Source organism: Dufourea novaeangliae, unplaced genomic scaffold (genome assembly GCF_001272555.1).
Source record: "Dufourea novaeangliae isolate 0120121106 unplaced genomic scaffold, ASM127255v1 scaffold96, whole genome shotgun sequence".
NCBI lineage: Eukaryota > Metazoa > Arthropoda > Insecta > Hymenoptera > Halictidae > Dufourea > Dufourea novaeangliae.
Genome location: NW_015373974.1, coordinates 820,032 through 841,918, shown reverse-complemented (window position 1 = coordinate 841,918; position 21,887 = coordinate 820,032). Strand labels below are relative to the sequence as shown.

General features: G+C 40.6%; 1 protein-coding gene across 1 annotated transcript in view; it reads left to right on the top strand.

The window, feature by feature from the left end:
- Positions 1 to 3,516: 3,516 nt before the first annotated feature.
- Positions 3,517 to 21,887, top strand: part of LOC107187070 (low-density lipoprotein receptor-related protein 2) — a 43,883-nt gene continuing 25,512 nt past the window's right edge. The window contains exon 1 of the mRNA XM_015575068.1: positions 3,517 to 4,167. Within this exon, the coding sequence (XP_015430554.1) occupies positions 3,987 to 4,167 (181 nt within the window). The 5' untranslated portion in view covers positions 3,517 to 3,986. The remainder of the gene's footprint in view (positions 4,168 to 21,887) is intronic.

The window sequence follows — 21,887 nt, the reverse complement described above, 5'->3', positions numbered from 1 at the left end:
ATTTCATGTCTTTAGCTCTTTTTACATCATTATAAACGATATGGCATGTACCCTCACCTGCAAACTCATTTGCTAGGAAAAAAAGTGGCATAGGTAAATGGCCTCCTACCATGCTACCCTTATTTGGAATTACTGAAATTTATGCCAAATTAACATTCAATTTAACATTTATTTCAGTACTTGAAATAAGTTTATTACCTGGTGATAGGCCCTTCCCATTGGCCCCTTTTTCCCCTAACAGAAGCCGAGTTTGCTTCTGAGGGTACACCGACTACCAGTTGGTTTCGGAAGTTTCTAAAATTTATGCCAAATTAACATTCATTTTAACATTTATTTCAGTACTTGAATTAAATTTACCAAGCGGTAGTAGAATTAAGAAGATACACAATGCAAGGGTTCTTTATTCCTTCATCTACAAAACAGGTGTTCCTTGGACATTTTTATATCGTAGGTAAATAACATTATTGAACATATGTATTGCAAATCAGCTGGACAATTGTCTTCTTTTGTTGCAATAATAATTATGTGCGTTCGTTTATAATTGAGACAGGTGCTAGACTGATAATCCTCCGGAAAATTAAGACGGCTCGCGATTCAGGCACCTCGAATCGTACCCATCGCTTATACGTCAAACGGAGTCATGCGCCGACTGGTACAGCCAGGTACCAAATGCCACAAGGTCACGACTCGTGTGCCCGTATACTGTATAGCACGACGCGCGCGTTCTAACCAACAAAGACGGACTGAGAGAGAGAGAGAGAGAGAGAGAGAGAGAGACCTTTATCGTGCGATACAGTTTTGCACCTAGGTATGAATCGATACAAGTAAATACGAATACATTACTCGATACTTTTGTTTCGATACCGAGTACTTTTGGTATCGATACAGTCTTGCACCTAGGTATGAATCGATACAAGTAAATCCGAGTACATACATTACTCGATACTTTTGTTTCGATACCGAGTACTATTGGTATCGATACGTACGGTTGCGATACCAAGTAGGTATTGAAAAAAAGTACTCGTATCGAATGGAGTGAGTATTGACCCATCAACATTTGATATTGTAATTACATTCAACACAAAACAATGTTGTTTATATTAATAATTAAAGAATGTGTATTTAAATATTTTCAATATTAAAATAATATAGGTATAATATGGTTATATATTTAAATAAAAATATAAATGATAGTATTGTATTTTATTTTCTCTAAAGGTATAAACAACTTTTGTGTTGGGTATCAAGGTTAGGGAAATATAATTCGATACGAATAGGTATCGATACTTTTGTTTCGATACCGAGAAAATTCAATATCTTCATACAATACTAGCAATGAGTGAAAGTATCAATACCTTGGCGGTATCGATTCAACCCTATTTGCACCCGGTTAAGGTGCACTGCGGAACCGATGTACAGTGAAATAACAGGTGAAAGAGAACACACACGACGCAGAAGATGCCTTGTTCCCGGGTCAGGAATAAATATTTCTAAATTGCCGGGTGCTCGCGGAGAATTCAAATGATTAACGGTCAGCTCTCCGCCGCGTCACCGCGCAGCCGTACTGCGCAGCTGGGCGTATATGTATGTATATATTCTTTTCTCTCTCGTATGACGCGGATTGCACACACACGGAAATGGGTCCTGATTGGCTTTACGGATGCAGGAATGGGCCGGTTTTTATGATTGCAAGTGGGATCTTCCTCTCAATTGCCTAAACAGGATGTCTCCGCCAATTGGGGGTAAGACGTCGTCGCAAGATACGAAGAGAGAGACGTTGAAATAATCGTGATTCATAAACGTAATTGCGCGTCGGCTAACGCATTTAAACACCGGACAATTTGATCGTTTCGCCCCGTTTCTGACCGGAGGGGGGGGGGGGCTGCTCGATCAATTTACTTGGCGCGGGCTGTTTCCATGGATAAATTGCCGCGCGCACACGAGTTCTTCAAAATCTTTTTGAGGGATAATTCGCTAAACTTGCTGATCGAGGGAAAATGTGTTGGATGGAAACTTCTCGCTGAATTTTTTACTAAATCTTTCGTGTATACTGAGTCTTGGATATCTACTTAATATCGACAAAAGTATAGACATCTACTTAGTATCGCATCACAAGTATCGATATATACGTAGTATCGAAAGAAAGTGTCAATTTCTACTTAGTATCGAAAAAAGTATGGACATCTATTTAGTATCGAAAGAAGTATGGATATCTACTTAGTATCGCATTCAAAGAATTTGCGTGTAAATTTGCAGACTCTTTGTAACGCTTCTTAATTTTGCAATTACCGAATTTTCGAAATATCAGGTTTACATTACTCGAAGTGGTGCTTGATTGTAAACAAAATTTATTCGTGAATTTTGTTGCCATAATTCTTGAAAACAGTAAAAACACTTTTTTTACTATAACTTTATTCAGTAAATACACAAATATATTGGACAGAATGTACAACAGTAACAAATAGTAACTAGTCGAATTTTTATATTGTTCAATAAGTAAATCAATTTACAGTTTGTTCGATAAATTAATTCAAATTGTTTTTTACCAGATCGAATGGAAAATAGCATGCTAGAGGCAATGCATCTGTACTCTAATTCGCGACGAAGTTTTCTGTTGCGTGCGATTAAGGATAAAAATAGTTCTGAAAAACGTAGCAGGTTCTCTTAAATGGAACGCAGGTGGAATCGGTTAGTTTGTATACGAACGGCTCCGTGGAATCCGGAGGACAGATGCAGGTGAAGGAATGCTTTCCAGTCCGTTCAACAGATCGAGCGAAAAAGCCATGAAAACCTCTCCGAGAAGGGACGGTGGTCCTCGGGGTCAGGTAAGGCCTCGTCTTGTTTACATTCGATTTCCGAGCATGTGTTTCCAGGAACAGGTAGAAAGGCGATACATCTGAGAAGTATTTATTTTTACGCTCGTACAATACCAAAATAACATCTGGAATGTGAACGAGCAAAAAAAAAAGTAAATAATAAATAGAAGAGTTTATATTTATTTGGATCGAATATTTCTTAAATGAAAAATGAAAGATGATTGATAATATTATAGATTATAGACGTTCCTGTTTTAAATTCGGCTTAAAATATGAATAGAATCACGAATTAAACATTAAATTCTACACAAATATAATCGTTAACTCGGAAAATTCTAAGTTGGAAACTTTCTAAGAACTCGCCAGGTACAGAAACACCGGTCAAAAATACATTTCGTTCCTTCACCAGAAACTTACAACTAAACACCGTACAATTATTCGAATAATTCGCCGATCAATTATATTCCCGAGTGATCGAAATTTTACGTCATATTTAACATTCATGTCACAACTTTCGCAGGTATTCAGTCCCCCCGTCAAACGCGCGCGTTGGCGGAGGGCCCTCCGACCGCACGTGGTCCCTCGAACCCCCGTCGTGGCGCATGCGCGCCACCGATTCCCCGCGGGTGGCGAGTAGCTAAGCCCCACCACTGGTTGACGCGCGCGGCGAAGGCGAAGTCAGTCGTTCGCTGACCGCGGCCGCGTGAGCATTGGGTGTCCGCGCGCGGGGCATGAACTGATCGATCCGTCGTCCCTCCGAGGAATCTGTGTTTCTTTTTTTTGTGTGCCTCTCTCTCGCGTCCTTTATAGTTTTTCCTCTCTCTCCGACGCGTTTCTTCGACACGCCAATTCGTATATACATATTTCCTTTCGGTTACTACGGGGTCCTCGGAGAAAGTACACACACGTGACCCCCGGCCGATTCACCAAGTGTACCTCCCGAGGGGAGGAATAGTATACGAAAAACAAAATTTTCGTACGAAAAGATACATATCACGCTGGTTGTGCTGCTTCGAGAGTGGTACTACGAACGTTTCTCTCGGTGGTTTGTTGTACGGGCTATACCGAATATATCGTGTTGGCGACCCCCAAGAAGGAACAGTGGAGACGAACAAACTGAAGTGTTGAAACGGTGGTGTGTGTGCGCGGGTGAGAAGGAGACTGTGCGCGATGGCAGTGGCTGCGGGGCCACACCGGCCACGCACGCTCCTCCTCGGTGGTAAACGCACTGCCGCCACCGCTTCCGGGAATACCATCAGAATACGAACACTGCATCCAACGGCGGTCTTCACAGGACTTCCGCTGATCCTGGTGCTAGCCGGTGTCGCGCAGGTGGTCGGAATCAGGCTGAGTAAGTGATCCCTTTAATTTTTGCTGTTGTATCGGTGACGGGGTAGTGAATATTTAAAAATAATTTAATTACAATATTTTCAAATAATTTAATTACAATATTTTTAAATAATTTAATTAGAATATTTTCAAATAATTTAATTAGAATATTTTTAAGTAATTTCTTTTTAAATCTGTTCCTTTTTTAATAACGTGTACGTGGTGATTCGATAGAAAATGTGTGATATTTGTTTATTTTCGAGGACGATATGACCTCACACGACGTCTGTGTGAATCCGCCTTTAGGTATTCGCGGATTCGTCGATGCATAAAGTGTTTGCCGTGTGCGGGTAATGGAATAAAAAAAGTGTCTATGGAGAGGTTAGTCGACTGGCCTCTCTGGCCATGGTTCGCTACCATTCCGCGAACTTTCATGCCGTACTAATTACCAATTGTACAAAAGTCAGATATACACTCTCTCGCGCTGTTCGCTTTTGTCCCGCGGTATGAATGGGGAGATTTGTTCGCCGGCATATGAACAGGAGGGCAATTGGATTTCTCTCCGCCCCCCTTCCACCTTCGTGTGTATTCCGTGGGTTATACAGGGTGACCCAAAAGTGGGGTGCTGACTTTATGGTTCGAAATTACGTTTTTTTTTTACCTGTGGTGTAGGTTTATAATTCTTTTTTTCAAGATTCTAGGGAATTTATTTAGTGGGAAATTGGAATATAGTTGCAATCAGAATCGTGTATTACGTGAAATATTTTGTTATAGTTTTTTTATTTTTTTTTATTTTCCTTTTCGTCCTGTCTCTCCAATTGTCTTGGAATTTTTAATTGTCACTACCAACCCCTTGAATTAATGCGGAAGACACTCCATCGGACTTAAAAAACTTACCAAATTCTCTTTTTATATAGCTACCTCAAACCTTTTCCAAACGAATGATCACAGTTTTATTTATAGATTGAATGTTGAATAGATTTTATTTGTGTAGAAACAGAATTAGGAAATTTTAAAGATCGATGACCAACTATTTAGACACCCTGTATTTTCCAGCTTGCAATTACACTGTTCAACGATCCTCTTTGTTGCATAGTTTGTATTCCCCGAACATCAACGGTGTACCAAGAACAGTTGTTGATTTTTTGTTCACTAGGAATTGTGTGTTTTTTTTTAACAGTTGCTAGTCACGGCTACTGATTTTAATTGCCGATAATCTGTAGACGGAAATGATGATACGGTACCGAAGCAATTGCCGATGATGCAATCTCTGTGACCTCAAAATTACTCGTGTGACCCCGTTCAAGGCCATTGCCGTGTCTGAATTTTCGAGCAGGTTTTTCTTTTAATTGAATTTATTCGGGACGAAATAACAGACACTATGGGACCACGATAATGAGGGTACTTTATCACTCCAGGCCTACGGACGTTAATTATTGTTTACCCTATTTGGGGGTCCCAGCAGGCACCGAACAGAAAAACATCGTTGCCTTTATTCAAATTTTTATAACTGTACACGATCTAGTCTAGTGGTAACTCGTAAGTTTCAGGAGATCGTCAGTATTTTAAACGCCACGACAAGTCTCCGAAAATAATTTTCTTTTACTCCAAGGACCTAGACGTTGAACTCTCTAAGTATGGGATTGTAATAGCTGGTGGCTGGGTCAATCGTGACCTACAACTAAATTTGCTAATACAAAATAACAAAACATAAAAATTAAATAAGTATAAACATTTAATTAAGTACAATTTTTTATGGTCTTGTCTCAAACAGCACTTGATATATTAAGGGAAAACTAAGAGTTTCGAAAAAATATAAGAGTGAAATTATCTATGTTTATCTGATCTGTCAGAGTAGGATGTTGACAAAGGTTAATATTCAAAATTATCAAAAATAAACATATATTCCTAAAGTGTACATTTTAAATAATAAAATCTTATTCAACGTAATTTACAAAAAAAGAATACATAAAATCTTGTCTGATCTAAGAACCAAAGTGGCTAACTCCACTTTTTGAGTTTCTTTTTCAAATTTTAGCGCTGAAGCACTTTATTGGTGTTGAACATTTAATATTTGAAATAAATTTCCGTCAGAACTTAATCACTTTGGAAAATGAATGGTCCGTATAATTTGCTTGATTATCATAGATATAATAATTATATTCATCGATGGGTCACCAGTGACCCGGCCATAGACACTAGAGGGTTAAACAGTTTATTGGGGCCGTCTTTTCAGTAATACAAACACCTCTCGATTATCGTCCTGAACTCGGATCGGCGCCGAGACAATAATCAAATAGGAAGAAATGTTTCAGACCCTTTTAAATTCGTGTTTTGCCCAAAGCCTGACAACAAAGTATGCGCTTGACAGGTCCCCCCGCCCAGTGGTGGGGATAATGCCTGGACAATAATCGTGTAGGACAAGCCAGACAATAATCAAGAGGAGTCTGTACATGAATTGGTAGTGTTGTGTGTGAAATTGGTGGTACAGATATGGGTTTTTCGAAGAAACGTAATATCTCCAGATATCTAGGGGAATTTATTCCAACGGCTACAGAAAGGATCGCGTAGGCGCGATTCCAGAACCGATTCTAGTTCCGTGTATAGAACCGCTGTTGTAGCCGAGATATCGGCGGTCGTTTTTGCATCGAGGCATCTTTCGCTGCCGCTGCTTTCTCCGCTCCCCCCAGTTTGACTTATCGCGCGCTTTTCCCCTAGCTGTCCGACTTTTTCGAAATCCTACTTCGCCCGAGAATGCAGCTAACGAATCGTGTCGTCAGGTGTATATACATACCGTTAGTCGCTAACGCCCGCGGTTTTTCTACTCCTTTCCGTCCTCTAACTGTTTCAATTAAAAAAAAAAAAACATTGGAATTTTCGTGTCATCGAGGTTGGTTTGTTAGCTTTTGGAAGGTCGATGAGATCTAGTGGTCCTCAAAATTAAGGGGCTTACAGAACCGATTTGTGGGATTTTTTGGTTTTCTTGTGATTACAGCAGATTGTAGTTCAGTCAGAAGCTAGATTACTATATCGTTAAAAATGGGTTATGGTCTGATCTGTATTTCTATCAAAAACGACTTATGTCCTGATATGTGTTTCCTATTTCCCTGTATATCTAGAAAACTATAGTAGATACAGAAAAAACTGTTGGAATGAAAATTTAATGGCTTTTTCTGCTCGATGAACCTGCGCGGTGCAATTGTTAAAAATATGTCTGTTTATTTATTTATTTATTTAAAAAACAAATTTTTAACAATTTTATTGCACCGTTTTATAGACCACAAGGAGTCATTTAGTTTTCACTGTAACAGTTTTTTTATATCTACCATAGTTTTGAAGATATACAGGAAAATAGGAAAAGACACATTGACATTCAACGGTTGGTTTCTACCTGAACAACCGAATATCGATAAAAACGAAAAATTTTCCGATGCTTCTATCGAGGTCCCCTACAATTCTACGGAGTTAAAAAAAAACAGAATTTCCAGGGGTACCAAAGTTCCCCCTCTTGCTGTTTCACGAAACGGGAAGTTACCTTCGGAATTATTGATCGACCACGCGAGAGAAGTCGGGAATGGTAAACATTGACCTCGAGATTCGAAGGTGGCCGAGCGCGCGCGCGCGTAGTAAGGTGAAACGCAGGGGGACCAGCCTTTCCGGGTGGCGGCGCAGGTTTAAATTTAGCCGTCGTGTGTAATAGCCTCCGCCGCCGCCTGACCGTCCTTTCTACGCAGTCACACAATGCACTTAGGCGGTTCTGTCCCACCTGGGTATACCTCCAAAATCCCTGAACACGTGGTTGCTCAAGCCATTGTGTGGACTCTCCATCGTAGGGTGTGGCAAAAAATGGCCAATTTACGCTTGCTTAGGGGAGAAACTCAGCACACTGCGTGATACTCAATACCAAAAGAAAACCGATTCCAAAGTAGATACAATGGAAATTCCAATGATGGGTCGCTTGTGACCCCTGACGATTCGAACAGCGGTTCAAAAGTTATCCAACGTACGTTAAGGTTCAATTCGTGTTCAGGGGTACGTCCAATACAAATTTGGTCGACGGGTCAAAAGTGACCCGACCAATATTCGTTCGCCAAGAATCAATTTGTATTCGAAAGTAGACAAAATTGAACTTTCTATGGTGGGTCAAAAATGACCCGGTGTCCGGTAAGCAAGGGGTCAATTTGTATCCGCAGCATTTATATGGCGAAACCTTTACTTACCATTCGATCCCTAATCCATGTATGTACGAAGGAGAGAAGTGACGTAGGGGGGGCTCGGAAGATCTCGTACCCGCCGCCTGCGGCGGCGAACGAAATAAACACAAGGGGGAGCGAGCTCCTCGCGTGGCGACGCAATCTTTTACGAAACCGGTTCCCAGACTCTCTCGCGGGGCCGTTTCTCCACACGGTTGAGCTGGCCGCGCTGATCCCCGGGACTTTTCGAGAACCGAATGGGAACCTAGCTCCGTTCGTGGAGACTCCTTCCTCTCGATCCTAACAGCGATTGTGTGTTCGACTAGTATATGGACGGTACGTATCGATATTTCAAAATATCGATACTTTTCAAATCGAATATCGATATTAAAGGGGACGATAATATTCCAGTATCGATAGTTAACTGGTGATGGCGACACATCTGAATTGTATCGATACACATATATATCGGGAATAAAATGTCGATATTATCGGTATCGATGCTTGCAATTAAATTGGAAGTAATGAAAATCCAAAAATAAAAATAAATCATTTACTAAGGCAGATATTCTCAGGTGACAATGTGGGAAAGAAATGGACCAATTGCTGACTTTTCGGGAAGCTTGCGATTCGTCCATTTTTTTTACAAGCTGTTATCGTTACAAGAAATTGCAGCGATTGTATTCATAATTTCGATACTTATAGGTTGAGCTTTCGATACTAGAATATATCGTCATATTAAATATCGATATATGAATTGAAAGGTATCGATATTCGAAATATCGATTCTGTATCGCCCATCACTATACTTAACCTATAAGTATCGAAATTTCGATACAAAAATTTGTTAATAACTTTGACAATATTAATCCTTCGACCTATGTTTCTTAGGACTTTTTGCACCATTTGCCAAATATCATCTACCCTAGAAGTTACGAACCGTTATTTTGTATCATCCTGTACAACCCAAACCGTACGTGCCAAAAAACGTTTTATGTACGTTCATTTTAAAGTATCTTAGACAATTTCAGACCCAAGTAGGTTGGATCTTTTCGGAACAGTAGCAGAATCCCCATAAATAAGCCATTTTCGGAATAATTTGGTTCCCCTGTAATTTTCGTAGAATTGCGTTGAGATGTCCAGAGAAAATTGATATTTTTATCGCCGCGTTGTATAATTAATTGGTCGATTTAATCACTCTGTTCGTCCAGTTTCGGCCGGGACAGGCCGAGTGATCGATACGATCGAGGCGACGCGAGTCGCCTAATACGCCATATCCATACAGAACGTGGGGTGTGGAGGGGGTAGAAACCGGTTTTTCGGACTTTGTATAGTAAACACAAACCCGGCAGAATGCTCCGAATTCCCGTGGATTCTCGTCCAAAATTTCCATGGTGAACCGGGCACCGACTAATTGACACCTCGATCAGGGCCAGGCCAGGACCCCCGTAAAGGTACGTATTCACTTGACAGTAAATTGTGACATTAAATGTTCTGACTGTTGTCGTCGTGAAAATTAGATGTTGCGTTGTCATTATAGTAATTTACATTGTCGTACGGTGTCAGGACAATGGAAAGTTGACTTTTACTGCCACGTGAAGACGTACGTTAAGGATATCGTCCCCACGAAATCGGAACCCCTCATTCCAACAGAATGAGAGAATTTTTAAGTTGTTTGAGAGTTGCTGATTGTTACTGAGAATTTCTGAGGACAAATAAGAGTTACTGACGTTTTCTCAAAGTTCTTGGGGGTGGTCAGAGATGCTGCAGGTCGCTGAGTGTTACCAATGATGGCTGGGAAACACTGAGGGTCATTGCGAGTTTCTGAGTGTCACTGAGATTTACTTAGTGTTACTGAGAGTTACATGGTGTTACTGGAATTTACTTAGTGTTATTGAGAGTTACATATTGTTACTGGGAGTTATCGTGTTGCTGAGAGTTGCTGACGGTCTCGGAGAGTTCACTGGTAGTTTCTGGGACATTCTGGAAGACTAGGGAATGTTCTGGGTGTTTTTTGAGAAATTCTGGTAGTTCCAGAGAGTTTCTGGATGATTCTGAGAGTTTCCAGAAGTTGCTGGGAGTCTGTGACTTATCTAATCGATTCTGAAAAATTCTGATACGTTTTGGTTGTTGCTGAGAGTTTCTTAGAGTCTCTTAGAATATCTACGAGTGCTGTTATTTATCGTGAATGAAGGCATTGTTTATAAAAAGATTGTTTTCAAATGTTTCAAATAATCTTAAAATGACTATTGATATGAAAAAAATATTTTCTACCAGATACCAAAAAGATGCAGCTAGCGGGTTAATCGGGCTCGGCCTTGGGAGGTTAGAGCGTCATTCTGGGTAAAGTATAATTTTCGGGTCAAACGCAGATCGAGCGTTATCGTTAGATAATTGAAACGAAAAATCGAACCGAGTAGAGTGAAATGAAGTGGATCGTCGTCGGGAATTACGAGGGACCTTGTTCACGAGGTCAGAGGCTCGTGCATACTACTCGGCGATCGACATTAAAAAAAAAATCGTAAATCGGAGGTCAGTCGAATAGATCAATGGAATAGGAGTGACTGAATCTTCGTAAACTTTTGATTCATTTAATCTGCAGTTTTGTAACTTTTTCAAGTGTCTAATTAGTGATGACGATAAGTTATGCGTTTCACTCTGTATATAAACATTTATACTGTGTGAATAATGCTTTACATCCAATTAAAAATTTTAATAATTTCAGAGACATAAGAAAATGATTAAAAGTAGGTCGTGGGTAAAGTAACTGACAAGTGACACAGTGGATCGAAATGGTTGCTGGTTCAATCCCAGGTTCGTGGGGTACTCGAAGTAATTTTTTCTCAAGACAAAAAATTTCCATGTTATAATTTAGCATATACGGGTAATTCAATAAACATTTCTCTGATAAAATTTCTGACTAAAATTTTCTAGTGTATAAAAAATAAACTGAAATAACTCGTTGATAGAAAAATAAGAAAATAAGTAATTGAAAAATTTTCCAGTGTGTTTCAGGGTTATAAATTATAATTATACCTTATAATTCAATTTCCTTGGTGTTGTATATAAGTGTTATGATACGTATAAAAAACCACCACCCACTGCACGACGCGCGATAGCCTCGGCCAGGGATCATCGTACCACCGAAAAACGGGTTAAAAGAAAGAACCTCCTCGGTGTATAGTCACGGATCTCCCTTGTAATTCAACGTCTCCGTTCCGTGCCGTGAGACCGTGCTGGGTATTGTATTTCGACGCGTGGCTCTCTCCAGACATCACTTTCTGTGTATCAAAAAACGCTGAGAAAAACATCATGCCGAATGAGATGGTGTATTAAAAATAGAATAAAATACGGTTTATATCGCACAATATGATCGATGAAGAAAATTATCTTAGGAATCAGTCCAATGAATACGTTGTAGGTGTTTATTCCTTCAAACACGAATAGGTCCACGTCCGTTGGGTGGGTCAATTGTGACTCATTAAAATATGATCGTTCACAGATCCGTGTATGTAAAAAACAGTTCGCTGACGATGCTCGTCGACAGGTCTCTGATGACCCAGACAATAGAAGCACCTAAAGTTTAAGGAAATGTGATATATAGGGTGGTTCAATAAAATTGTTAACCATGCGGAAGAGTTTCAATTTATTGTTTCTATTCAATTGTGTCTTTCCACAAATGTGTTGTTTTTTAATTTATTCACGGAGAATAACACTTTAAACATTATTTAATTAAAAATAATGTTTAAAGTCAACAACCGCAATGTGTCAAATATTCACGGTACGGTGGACAGAGAAATTTTTCAATTTCGCTGACTGTGCTCTGGACTGCAAGTCAACGACCACTCCAGTGTTTTGAAATCCGATGACTATTAATCCTCAGTACACCTGGTGACTACGTGCACCGTCGTCAGCTGTAAAGTTGCGTGTGTCTTCTCCGCGGCTGTGAAAGTATTCGCACGGTTTGCAAAATTAATATTTCTTTCACTCGGTACAGTGCTGTAGTCTTTCGTATAATCGGTGGTTATAATTTTTCGACACTTTAATTATTAATCATTCATTTTTAATCATTTCTATCGTCGTGTAAAATAAGAAACAACGAGACCTCGAAGTACTTTTCGTTTTTAGTAGTATACTATTATGTAAAGTAAAATTTAGGTGGACTTTCACTATATTTAATCTGTAGTCTTCTGTTCCTTTTTTGTTTTTTCTTTTTTGGTTATCGATATATATTTTTTCGTTAATATTGTTCAATATTCAGGGGAATATCATTTTAGAATCAAAACAAATTTTCTTAAATAAAAGTTTCTTAACGATATATCGATAGACAAATATCGAAAAAATAGCGATATATGGATAGGCAAGTATCGATACAATAGCGATATATCGATGGGCAAATATCGATAAAAAATAGCGATACATCGATAGGCATCTATCAATAAAGAAATACCGATATATCGATAAATAATAGCGATATATCGATGGGGAAAGGTCGACAGAAAATAGCGATATATCGATATATACAGTTATCGATAAATATCGCCCGTCACTAGTAGGAAAACACAACGGTTGCATCAAACATGTCCAAAACACGACCGTTCATTACCCAGTTGGCCTAATCGTTTCCCAGATTACACGATGTCGATAGTTCCCGTCGGTTATAGCGAGTCGGAGACGCGTGACGCGGGTAACGTCGACGCGCCGCGCTCGTTCTGGAACAAGGGGAGAGAAACTTTCTCCTTCTTTGGAAGAAGAAACAAGGAATCAGAGCTTGCAAAGAGCCCCGTGGCGACTCTCGAGTGCAAGGCTCTCCTTGGGTTTCATCGACCCACTGATTCGTGCCACTTCTTTTTCTCCGTGCTAATAACTGCACACGCGTGCTGCAGGAGGATCTGCCATAGGCAGGCGCAGACCCAGGCCTCGATATACACAGTGTGCGCCCTGTTGGCGGAGGTCGTTAGAACAATTTCTCTCTGTATAAGCTCGCGATTCATCTCTTAATTATACGTTTGTATTCTAAATATAGATTTAGCAATATAAATTTCACTGCATAACAATGATAATACGAGAATAATAATTTTGTATTTATTTGTTAATAATTATATGTTGTTTCTTAATATAAATTTATGATATATTTGAAATCTAATAAATATAGATTTATTGTTATGTGACTATTGTCACATTGTTATTTAGGGTAATTTATATGAATAAAAATTCATTAATTATTTGTCAATAATGAAGAAATTTTTATCGATATCAACTTCATTGAACAACGGTAATATAGTAATGATTTTATATTTGTTTTTTCTTTAAATAAACATCTGTTAATAAATATAATTTCGTCGAGCCCCAGAGTGTCTTTAGAGTTTCTCCAACGATCACGACTTTACCGATTTTCCATCGACGGTGTGTACCGCTATACCTCTTGTGTATTCAGGAAACATCATTTCCTTTGACCTCAAAGAAAAAAAAAAGAGTCGAGGCTCGTGGCTGCCACTCTTACCTAGACAAATAGAAACGAAGTGAAATGGTCGATTTATCGTTGTACCGATTTAATCTGTACGGATTGTCCTTCATCCAAATACGCCGCAGGGAAGTGGAAAAGTTTCGGGAAACGAAAGTAACGATAAACCCGAGTGGAAAAGTTCTGGAACGCTTCACTAATTAAGGGAATTCTCAAGTAATGACAAATAAATATGCAAACAATAATCTCAAAAGTTTCCTAGTGACAAATGATAGCTGGATCACATCTGACCCCACGGTAAAATTTGTTCATCTAGACTTTAAAGTTTCTATCATCTTCATACGTTAAGATACATTTTTCAGTAATCGTTTATTTGTTAAGGTGCTATTACTAATTAATGATTGAAAATATATTATTATTTTCGACTTACACATACACGATTCATTCAGGAACTATGTGAAACTTGTTCATTAAAAGTATAGAATATACAAATAGAACTTAAAATTCAATATATTATCAACTCCGAGTCTGCACTGGAGCAGACTTACCTACTGCGTTAGATGGAGGGGAGGGCTAAGCTGCTCACGAGCGCAATTTGCTCCAGAGCGGGCTCAAGAGCAGCTCAGCCTCTCCCACTAATTTACTCAAACACTACTTGTTGTATAAAAAAGATGTTCAAACAAAAATTGTTTGGTATCGAGCAGGTCATTCAATGTGATAATTAGTTTTTTGATGTTCTGTTTTTTTATCGAGATATGAAGGTGACCTTGCGTGTTTATATCATAATGTGTAATATTTAACCTTCTGATTCGAAAGAGTATTGAATGCTGGGTAAAAAACTACTAAGGTAATTGGGTTTAAAAACTACTAATTACCGAGATATTCTTTAATTAATCTTGTAAATATCATTGACTTTTTGAAATTGTGTAAATAATTCGTAATAGTAAATAGTACATTGTAGCAGTAAATGCATCGAAAGAAAATTTTGCAACTACTGAAAGATATTCGATATGTATACTCAGTGGCGTGTAATGTGTGCCACTGCAAGTTAATCTCTCAGCTCGAATAAAAACTAAAAGTTTGATCAATTTTATTCAGTGAAAAGAATACATAATTTACGTATTTACACGTTCTCTCAATTCATGTAACAATTTCTCTTAATTACCTAATTCCATGAAGGCAGACACAAGATGCGTTAGAAGTTCAAAACAGATTCAATCTATAATCACTATCAATAATCTTGTTAGAGAAAACAGTCTCTTTAGTCGACCCAGAATGGATGACAAAATCTTAAAAAAAAAAAAAAACAAGTATATTTTATTATTTTCTTCACCTTGTTAACATATTGTACCCTTGCTCCAGTATTCAGTTACCTTCATACTACCAATTTACCCTCGTTCACGTCCCAGAATGACTCATCGATGCATAAGTAGCGCAGGCCGCCAAAACAAGAGACACCTCGTGATCCATATTCGGATCAATAAGTCTTACTGGTGTGCCCATTCAGACCGTTCTTCGTTTAAAATTCATCGATTTCAAGCCAAGTGCCAATCATCGACAGTTCTTGTCAATCTAAAAACGACATTTATCGCAGAAAAACCCGATGGCAATATCTAGCCCAATAGAGGTCTATCTATCCCTCTCCTCTAAACCGCAGTCGTGTGCTCGTGGGCAGCCCGTTGTTCCGCGCTATTTCCACACGAAATGTCGCCTAGCGAGGTTGTTGTCGTAGGCGAAGTATCCTGGCCGCGCGGGTATACCCTCCGAGCGGATCGAGTCAGCCAGGTTGGCAGGTTCGAGGCTGGCAGGTAAAGTCGGTAGGCGGGCCGAGGTTCATCGACCTCGGCTTAGCGGCCGACCGTATAGCGGGACCATGCCTCCACCGATTCTACGTTCTCCTTCTGCCTTCTGGTGTACACCTTCCTGCCTCTCCTTCTCTTCGCCACTGTCTCCACGCGGGCAAAACCACCAGTACGCGAGCACTTGCCACCTGGATCTGCCTACCACCTCCTCGCGGACACTCCTATTGCCCTTCATATCTCGCGTCATTAGAGAATCCGGATTCATTTCGATAAAACTCCCGGCATCGCAAGGTTTACTGTAGCTCTAGGTGCAGAAGATTAGATAGAACGAATGTTTATCGCTGGTTGCACTTTGGGGATGCAGGGAATTTGGTGTAGGGGAAGGCAAATGGGAGTTTAGGGTAAAGGGTTTGCTTAGGTGGTTGGAGGTTATATTGGAACGTGTCATTATAGAACTTGGATTCATTTTAATAAGATTCCTGCTATCGCACAATTTATTGTGGCTCTAGCCCCGGGAGATCAGGCGAAAGGTACTTTTATTACTGATTTTACTTTGATGGGAACTTTGGGATGGAAGGTATGTCAGAAGACAAAAGAGTCGGCAGAGTATAGGGTATGTCTAGGTGGCTGGATATTATATTGAAAGAATACATTGACCATTATTATCTTTGGGCTAAGAACATTTTCGACTGACAGCGTTGGAAGATAGTTCATAGAATGACATTTGAAAAGAAGTTTGTCTTTACTGCTGAAGGTGTGATTAGACTTAGAGTACCTCGCCTAGACCCACAGTGTATATTACCTGTTTGCTTTGAAACGATCTGCTAGATGTGATAGAGAAGTTTGAGTTCCATCGTGGAATACACTGTAGATGTATATACAGGGTGATTCAGTTGACTTGATGCGTGAAAAGACTAATACTAAATGAGACCCCCTCTACTTTTCCATGGAAACTAACCACCAATTGAAACAGTGGGTCTAAAGTGGATATTTAGGACGATGATTCTATTGTAAAATGTCCGTGTCATGTTATTGTTTATCCACTTTTAGAGCGATGTAGACGGTTTCTGGTAATTCTGTGGCGGGGGATTTGTGTCGTCGAATATCCCGAAGCGTCCAGGGGGCCAGAGTAAATCGTCAAAGAGAAAATGAACCGGTTAAAGTTTACCATCGGGCTGACATTAAAGTGCCACGATTCAGTCAACGGCGATCCAGAACCGCTAGGATTCGCGCCATTCGTGCACTCTTGTAGTCCCATGGGTGAAAGTTGCAGTTTCCCACGCGATCGACCCATAGACGAATCAATGGGATCCCTGGTGCATTTATGGCCACGGGGGCCCCTCTGTGCCTCTACGTTACTATCCATTCAGTCACCTATTTACGTACATCGCCGACAATGCATCGATAGATTGCACGAGGTTTAATTAATACCCAAGTTACGTCGATCATAAGAAAGCCTTAAATAACGAGATAAAATGCATCCCGGGGTGATAATCAATTCACGACAAAAATATCCGCTGTACCATAATTAAACTGCACATCTTTATGAGTAGACCCTTGGGTCACATGCACTTATAGCGTATGCCGCTCTGTGAGATACAACAAAGGACAATACATTCATCAGATACTATGAGTGCTTCCATTTTGTTGTTGAACTAATACTGAAGACTTATATTCCTAGTATTGTTTCTGTCTTTATACATTACTTCCGTAAAATGTAATTCTGCATAAAAATGTGCAATTTATGAGGATATCGATTTGTATGGCCTGATAGGCACAGATTTCAATTAATCCTTGATCCACCGACGACCGGGTCAATAGCGACCCGTGCCGAAATTTTCATTAAACATGCTCTAAACGCTTTGTGTGCGCGGAGGCGATAATATTGTGGCTGGGTCAGAAGTGACCCGGCCACCAGCTGATAAAAAATGCACCTCGAGGCAAGTTCGTCGAGTAAACACGATGCAACAACAGGCTGGTATGTAGAAGTTCAGCGGGCAGAAGCGCGCGAGGTAAATGTGAATCGTGGCGGGACGACCTGGAAACCTTTCGGAATGGCGCATCGAAGCCACGATCGAAGAATATCAACGAGAAAGAATGCGAATGCCGGCCCGCCGCCTGGCTCTATTCGAGATTCCTGGCTTTTCTAACCGCTGTGCCTCCGCCACGTGAAACACTCCTCCTTTCTAATTTACGGGCGATGATGCTCGCCCCGGGTTCTCGTCGGGAACCGAGTCACACGGCTCGTTTTCGGCCTGTGGACGACGCGACGACGGGGTATTGTATACCCACGGAACGTGTCGTGGCAATATTGTGGCCCCCTGCTTCGCGCCCGCTGGATTCTCCTTCGTTTAGGCTCAGGCAGGTTAGAACAAACGAGTTTCAGGCGGTCTTCCTTGGGGACTACAAGAAAGTTCGACTCGGTTCTTGCATTCCTATTTATACGTACGTGCCTGCAATGTTTCAATTCTGATGTTTAGAATTTGGTGGCTTGAAATTGTATGAGGTGAAGGTGGTGGTGGAGATAGAGGAGTGAAAAGAGGCATAGACGTTTTGTCGTGGGTCTGCTAGTGGTCGGTTGTTGGTCTGCCCGACAGGTGCTGACGTAGACGTGTTGGGTGTTAAAGGATTGGTTTATAGAGGTACGGAGGAAGGTAGAAAGGGGTATGTGTAGAATGATCGCTAGCTGATTGTTGCAGATTTTGTACATTTCTAGTAGACTGAATCTGAGTACAGTCGGAGTACATTCTGTGTATATTTTGAGTACATCCCGAGTACATCCTGTGTACATAGTAAGCAGCTACTGAGGTGTTCTTTAGTAGATCTTTTGAGGAACTTCCGAGTAGTTCCTTTTGGGAACCTTCGATTAGCTCCCTTTGCGAACTTTTGAGTAACTTATTTTGGGAACCTTTGAGTACCTCCTTTTGGGAACTTTTGTGTAGCTCTTTTGAGCAGCTTCAGAACAGATTTTGTGGATCTCCTAAACAGCTGCTAAAGATCTCCCGAGATTTGGCTTACCGGCTACGCTAGATTATTACCATTTTTTTGCATGATTTACTTATTCAACGTCTTGTATCGATGCAAAATATAATTTCATTGGAATCTTCCATGGGGAAACTCGAAATTCCGTTCAGTTTTGGTGGAGCTAATATATCTGCGGGACGCATTATTCGTCGTGGTTCAAAGGGGAACAGGGAAACGTGTTCGATGCGCATCGAAGGTTGTCACCGCCTGTTGGCTTTATAAAGCGGAATCGACTCTTAACGAAAGGAAGTTGCACCGTGGTGCGCTATGATGGTTGGAATTGCAACGAGCATACAATAAGCCCCTCATTGCTCGAAACGGGAGCCGTCCTAGAGTCCGTCCTCGATCACCGTATCACGTTTTCCCCCTAAAATAAGAGTTCAAGTCCCCAGCTGAATATTAGAACTACTTTATCGATTCAGGGAGATTCGAAAAGGGCCATTTTTTTTCACCTTTTCTAGGATTTAACCCTCACAAGCCTATGGACGGGTCACCGGTGACCCGTCCAATCAACACACTCACTGTGCATATAACCTATAAAAAGAATATCTTGACATATCCATACGTGTAATGACACACGGGTCACAATTGACCCAGCCACATGTTCAAAATAATTCAGAAAAAAGTGACTAAATCGCTAAACGGTAAAACGAGAGTATATGATATTATTTATTCGAGAATTTTCCAAATTCTGTACGGATCGTTTGCCAGAAAGTTCCGAGTGAATCGAGCCGAAGTCCCGCGGATCAACGAACGATGGTGGCTGCCAGGCGATCGAGACGCACGTAAATAGGTGTGCCATTCAACCGTTCGACTCATACCTACTGTACTTGTAGTACGTGTCTACAAGGCCACGGAGAGAGACGAATGCTCGATTAATACCACTGTGGGTGAAGGGAGCTTCTTAAGCGGCATCCACAGCGTCGCGCCAGCTGCTGCGGTTAATCTGTCAGGTTTTCTCATCGTTCTCTTTCCCACGGATTTATCATTATTTCATCAGAAAATACACACCTTTTCTGTCGAACTCCATTCAATACCACTAAGAAGCATTTGAATGTTAATCCTTTCCCGCGCTTCTTTCAAATCGGAAATCCCGCGTAGGGCGACACCTACATGGAAAACGACGAAATCGAATGGCACCATAAGGTCGATAACCGTGTTCTTTTTTTTAGCCTGCCGATACCAGACATACGTACAATAAATTAGGTGGTGTATCATTTATTTATTGTTAAATTAAATATATTTAGTCTCTGGGGAGTTGGAATGTTTGTGCTGCTTCAGTGATATTCGTCCCCGTTTCGGAACCAACTCCGCCATATTTAAAAAAGAAAAGTGCAGAAAGATGCTGCTCTGAATATAAACGATGCCTTCACCAGCTAAACGAAAGTAGCGCATTACTTATCGGGTGGATCTAATAACTGGTCGACGTGCGGCGGTGAGGTTTGAAAGAATTTCTTTTCTTTTTGTTTTTAATACCCGGACTCGCGTGATGTAGCGTCTCGTAGGCGGCGGTAAATAGGGACGCGCGAGGGAAGAAAGCCTTCAGAAAGCACAAAAACCACTGTCTGTTGTTTTTTTTTGTCGCTGGGGTTTCTTTGTGACCGACCACGACGATACTTTTGTGGGAAATAGAGAACCGCCGTCGCGCGACCGTAAGCAGCCGTGAGAGGAACGAATTCGTCGTCTCTGGGCGCCATTTAAGGGCACACTTTCTACGAAACAACACGGAATCTCCATTTAGACGGGGGGGCCCCGAGTGTCTATTGAGCACGTGTACAACTCTCGTCGGAAAAATCTCAATTTTCATTCTTTCAATCCTCGAACGTCTATAAGCAACGAGGCGGCCCCGATGACTGGGTCAATTGTGCCCGTTAACGTAATTTTTCAATACTCGAGTATACAACAAAAACACGGTACTCCGATGGCTGGGTCAATTGTAATGAAATTAATATTACATGTTCCTTGAAACTAATTTCTGCAGTACTGAATTGTATTGTAATATACAGGGTGATCCGTAAGTTACTTTACTAGTTACGAATTTAATGACTTCGTTAAATACGAATATAATTAACAAACCAATATATTAAATTTTCAAACAGTAAAGTGATTTTTGAGCCACCCTATATTTCTTATCGATGCATTTGGAATATAAGGTCGGGTGAATAGTGACTCCAAAATAGGAGAAAAACTTATAGTACCATTTTAAATATACTATTTCGTTCGCAATAACAAATGTACCTTCTTCTATGGGTGCGTAAAATTTCATCGATAATTCGATGATCGTCGTTCTACACATTCAACGTGTGTGTTAAGTGTCCCGTCAAAGTTCAGTAGGTCAATTTCATTTTCCAGCAACGCGTACCACCGCCCGCGATTTGGAGGTTCGACTCAGAGACGAAATTACTTTCAGTCTGTCGCTTAAATTGGTCAGGTTAAATTGGTTACACCTATACGGGGACGAGAGTTCATCGTATCCGATCAGCATTTCATTCGGAAACAAAAAAAATTTGCATTAGAATTTCGCAGGCCCCGGTCGGTAATTACAATACCCGACTTTATCGATATTCATACGATCGATTTTAAATGTCGACTGGGACTCTTTATGAATTTCCAATCGATCGACGATTATCGAAATAATTTCACGAATCGTCGAATCACCATCTTGGCGAGGGGGTGGGGGGTTGCATCACTCGGGGGCCGGAAATGAGGTCGTGTGCGCCTCGTTTCGATAAATGGACACGACGATGTTTTTCGGGTCATCGTTCGAGGCCCGTCAACGGAATCTAGATTGAACGACAGAATCGGGACAAGGTTGCATTTATCGGTCACCCGTTATACGCGACGTACAACGTCGAGATTCTTCGATTCCGTTTAAAAGGCCATGGGTCACTTGCAGCGCCGGTCAAAGGTAGAACAATCTATCACTTTGCTGAAGGTTGGGTCACTTTTGACCCCTGTCGAAATTTTCCATTGTAAAAGAATTCAGTAACTGGATTTTATAAATTAATTGATTGTATCGAGTATTGGGTGAATGGTTTAACTATATAGTCAAATTTCCATAACGTTTGACCATTTATAGGTTAGGTCGAAATGGTCCGCACCGGTGTGCACCGGCACACGGTCTCGGTACAGATAAGCCACTTACCACCGTGCGACAAGGATTTGAATGGCCAGAACGCGCACGTCTGTGTATGTACAAGGGAAAGAAAATGCAACGAGGTCAGCGGGACTCTAACGTCAGCAATTAAGGATTTAAGAC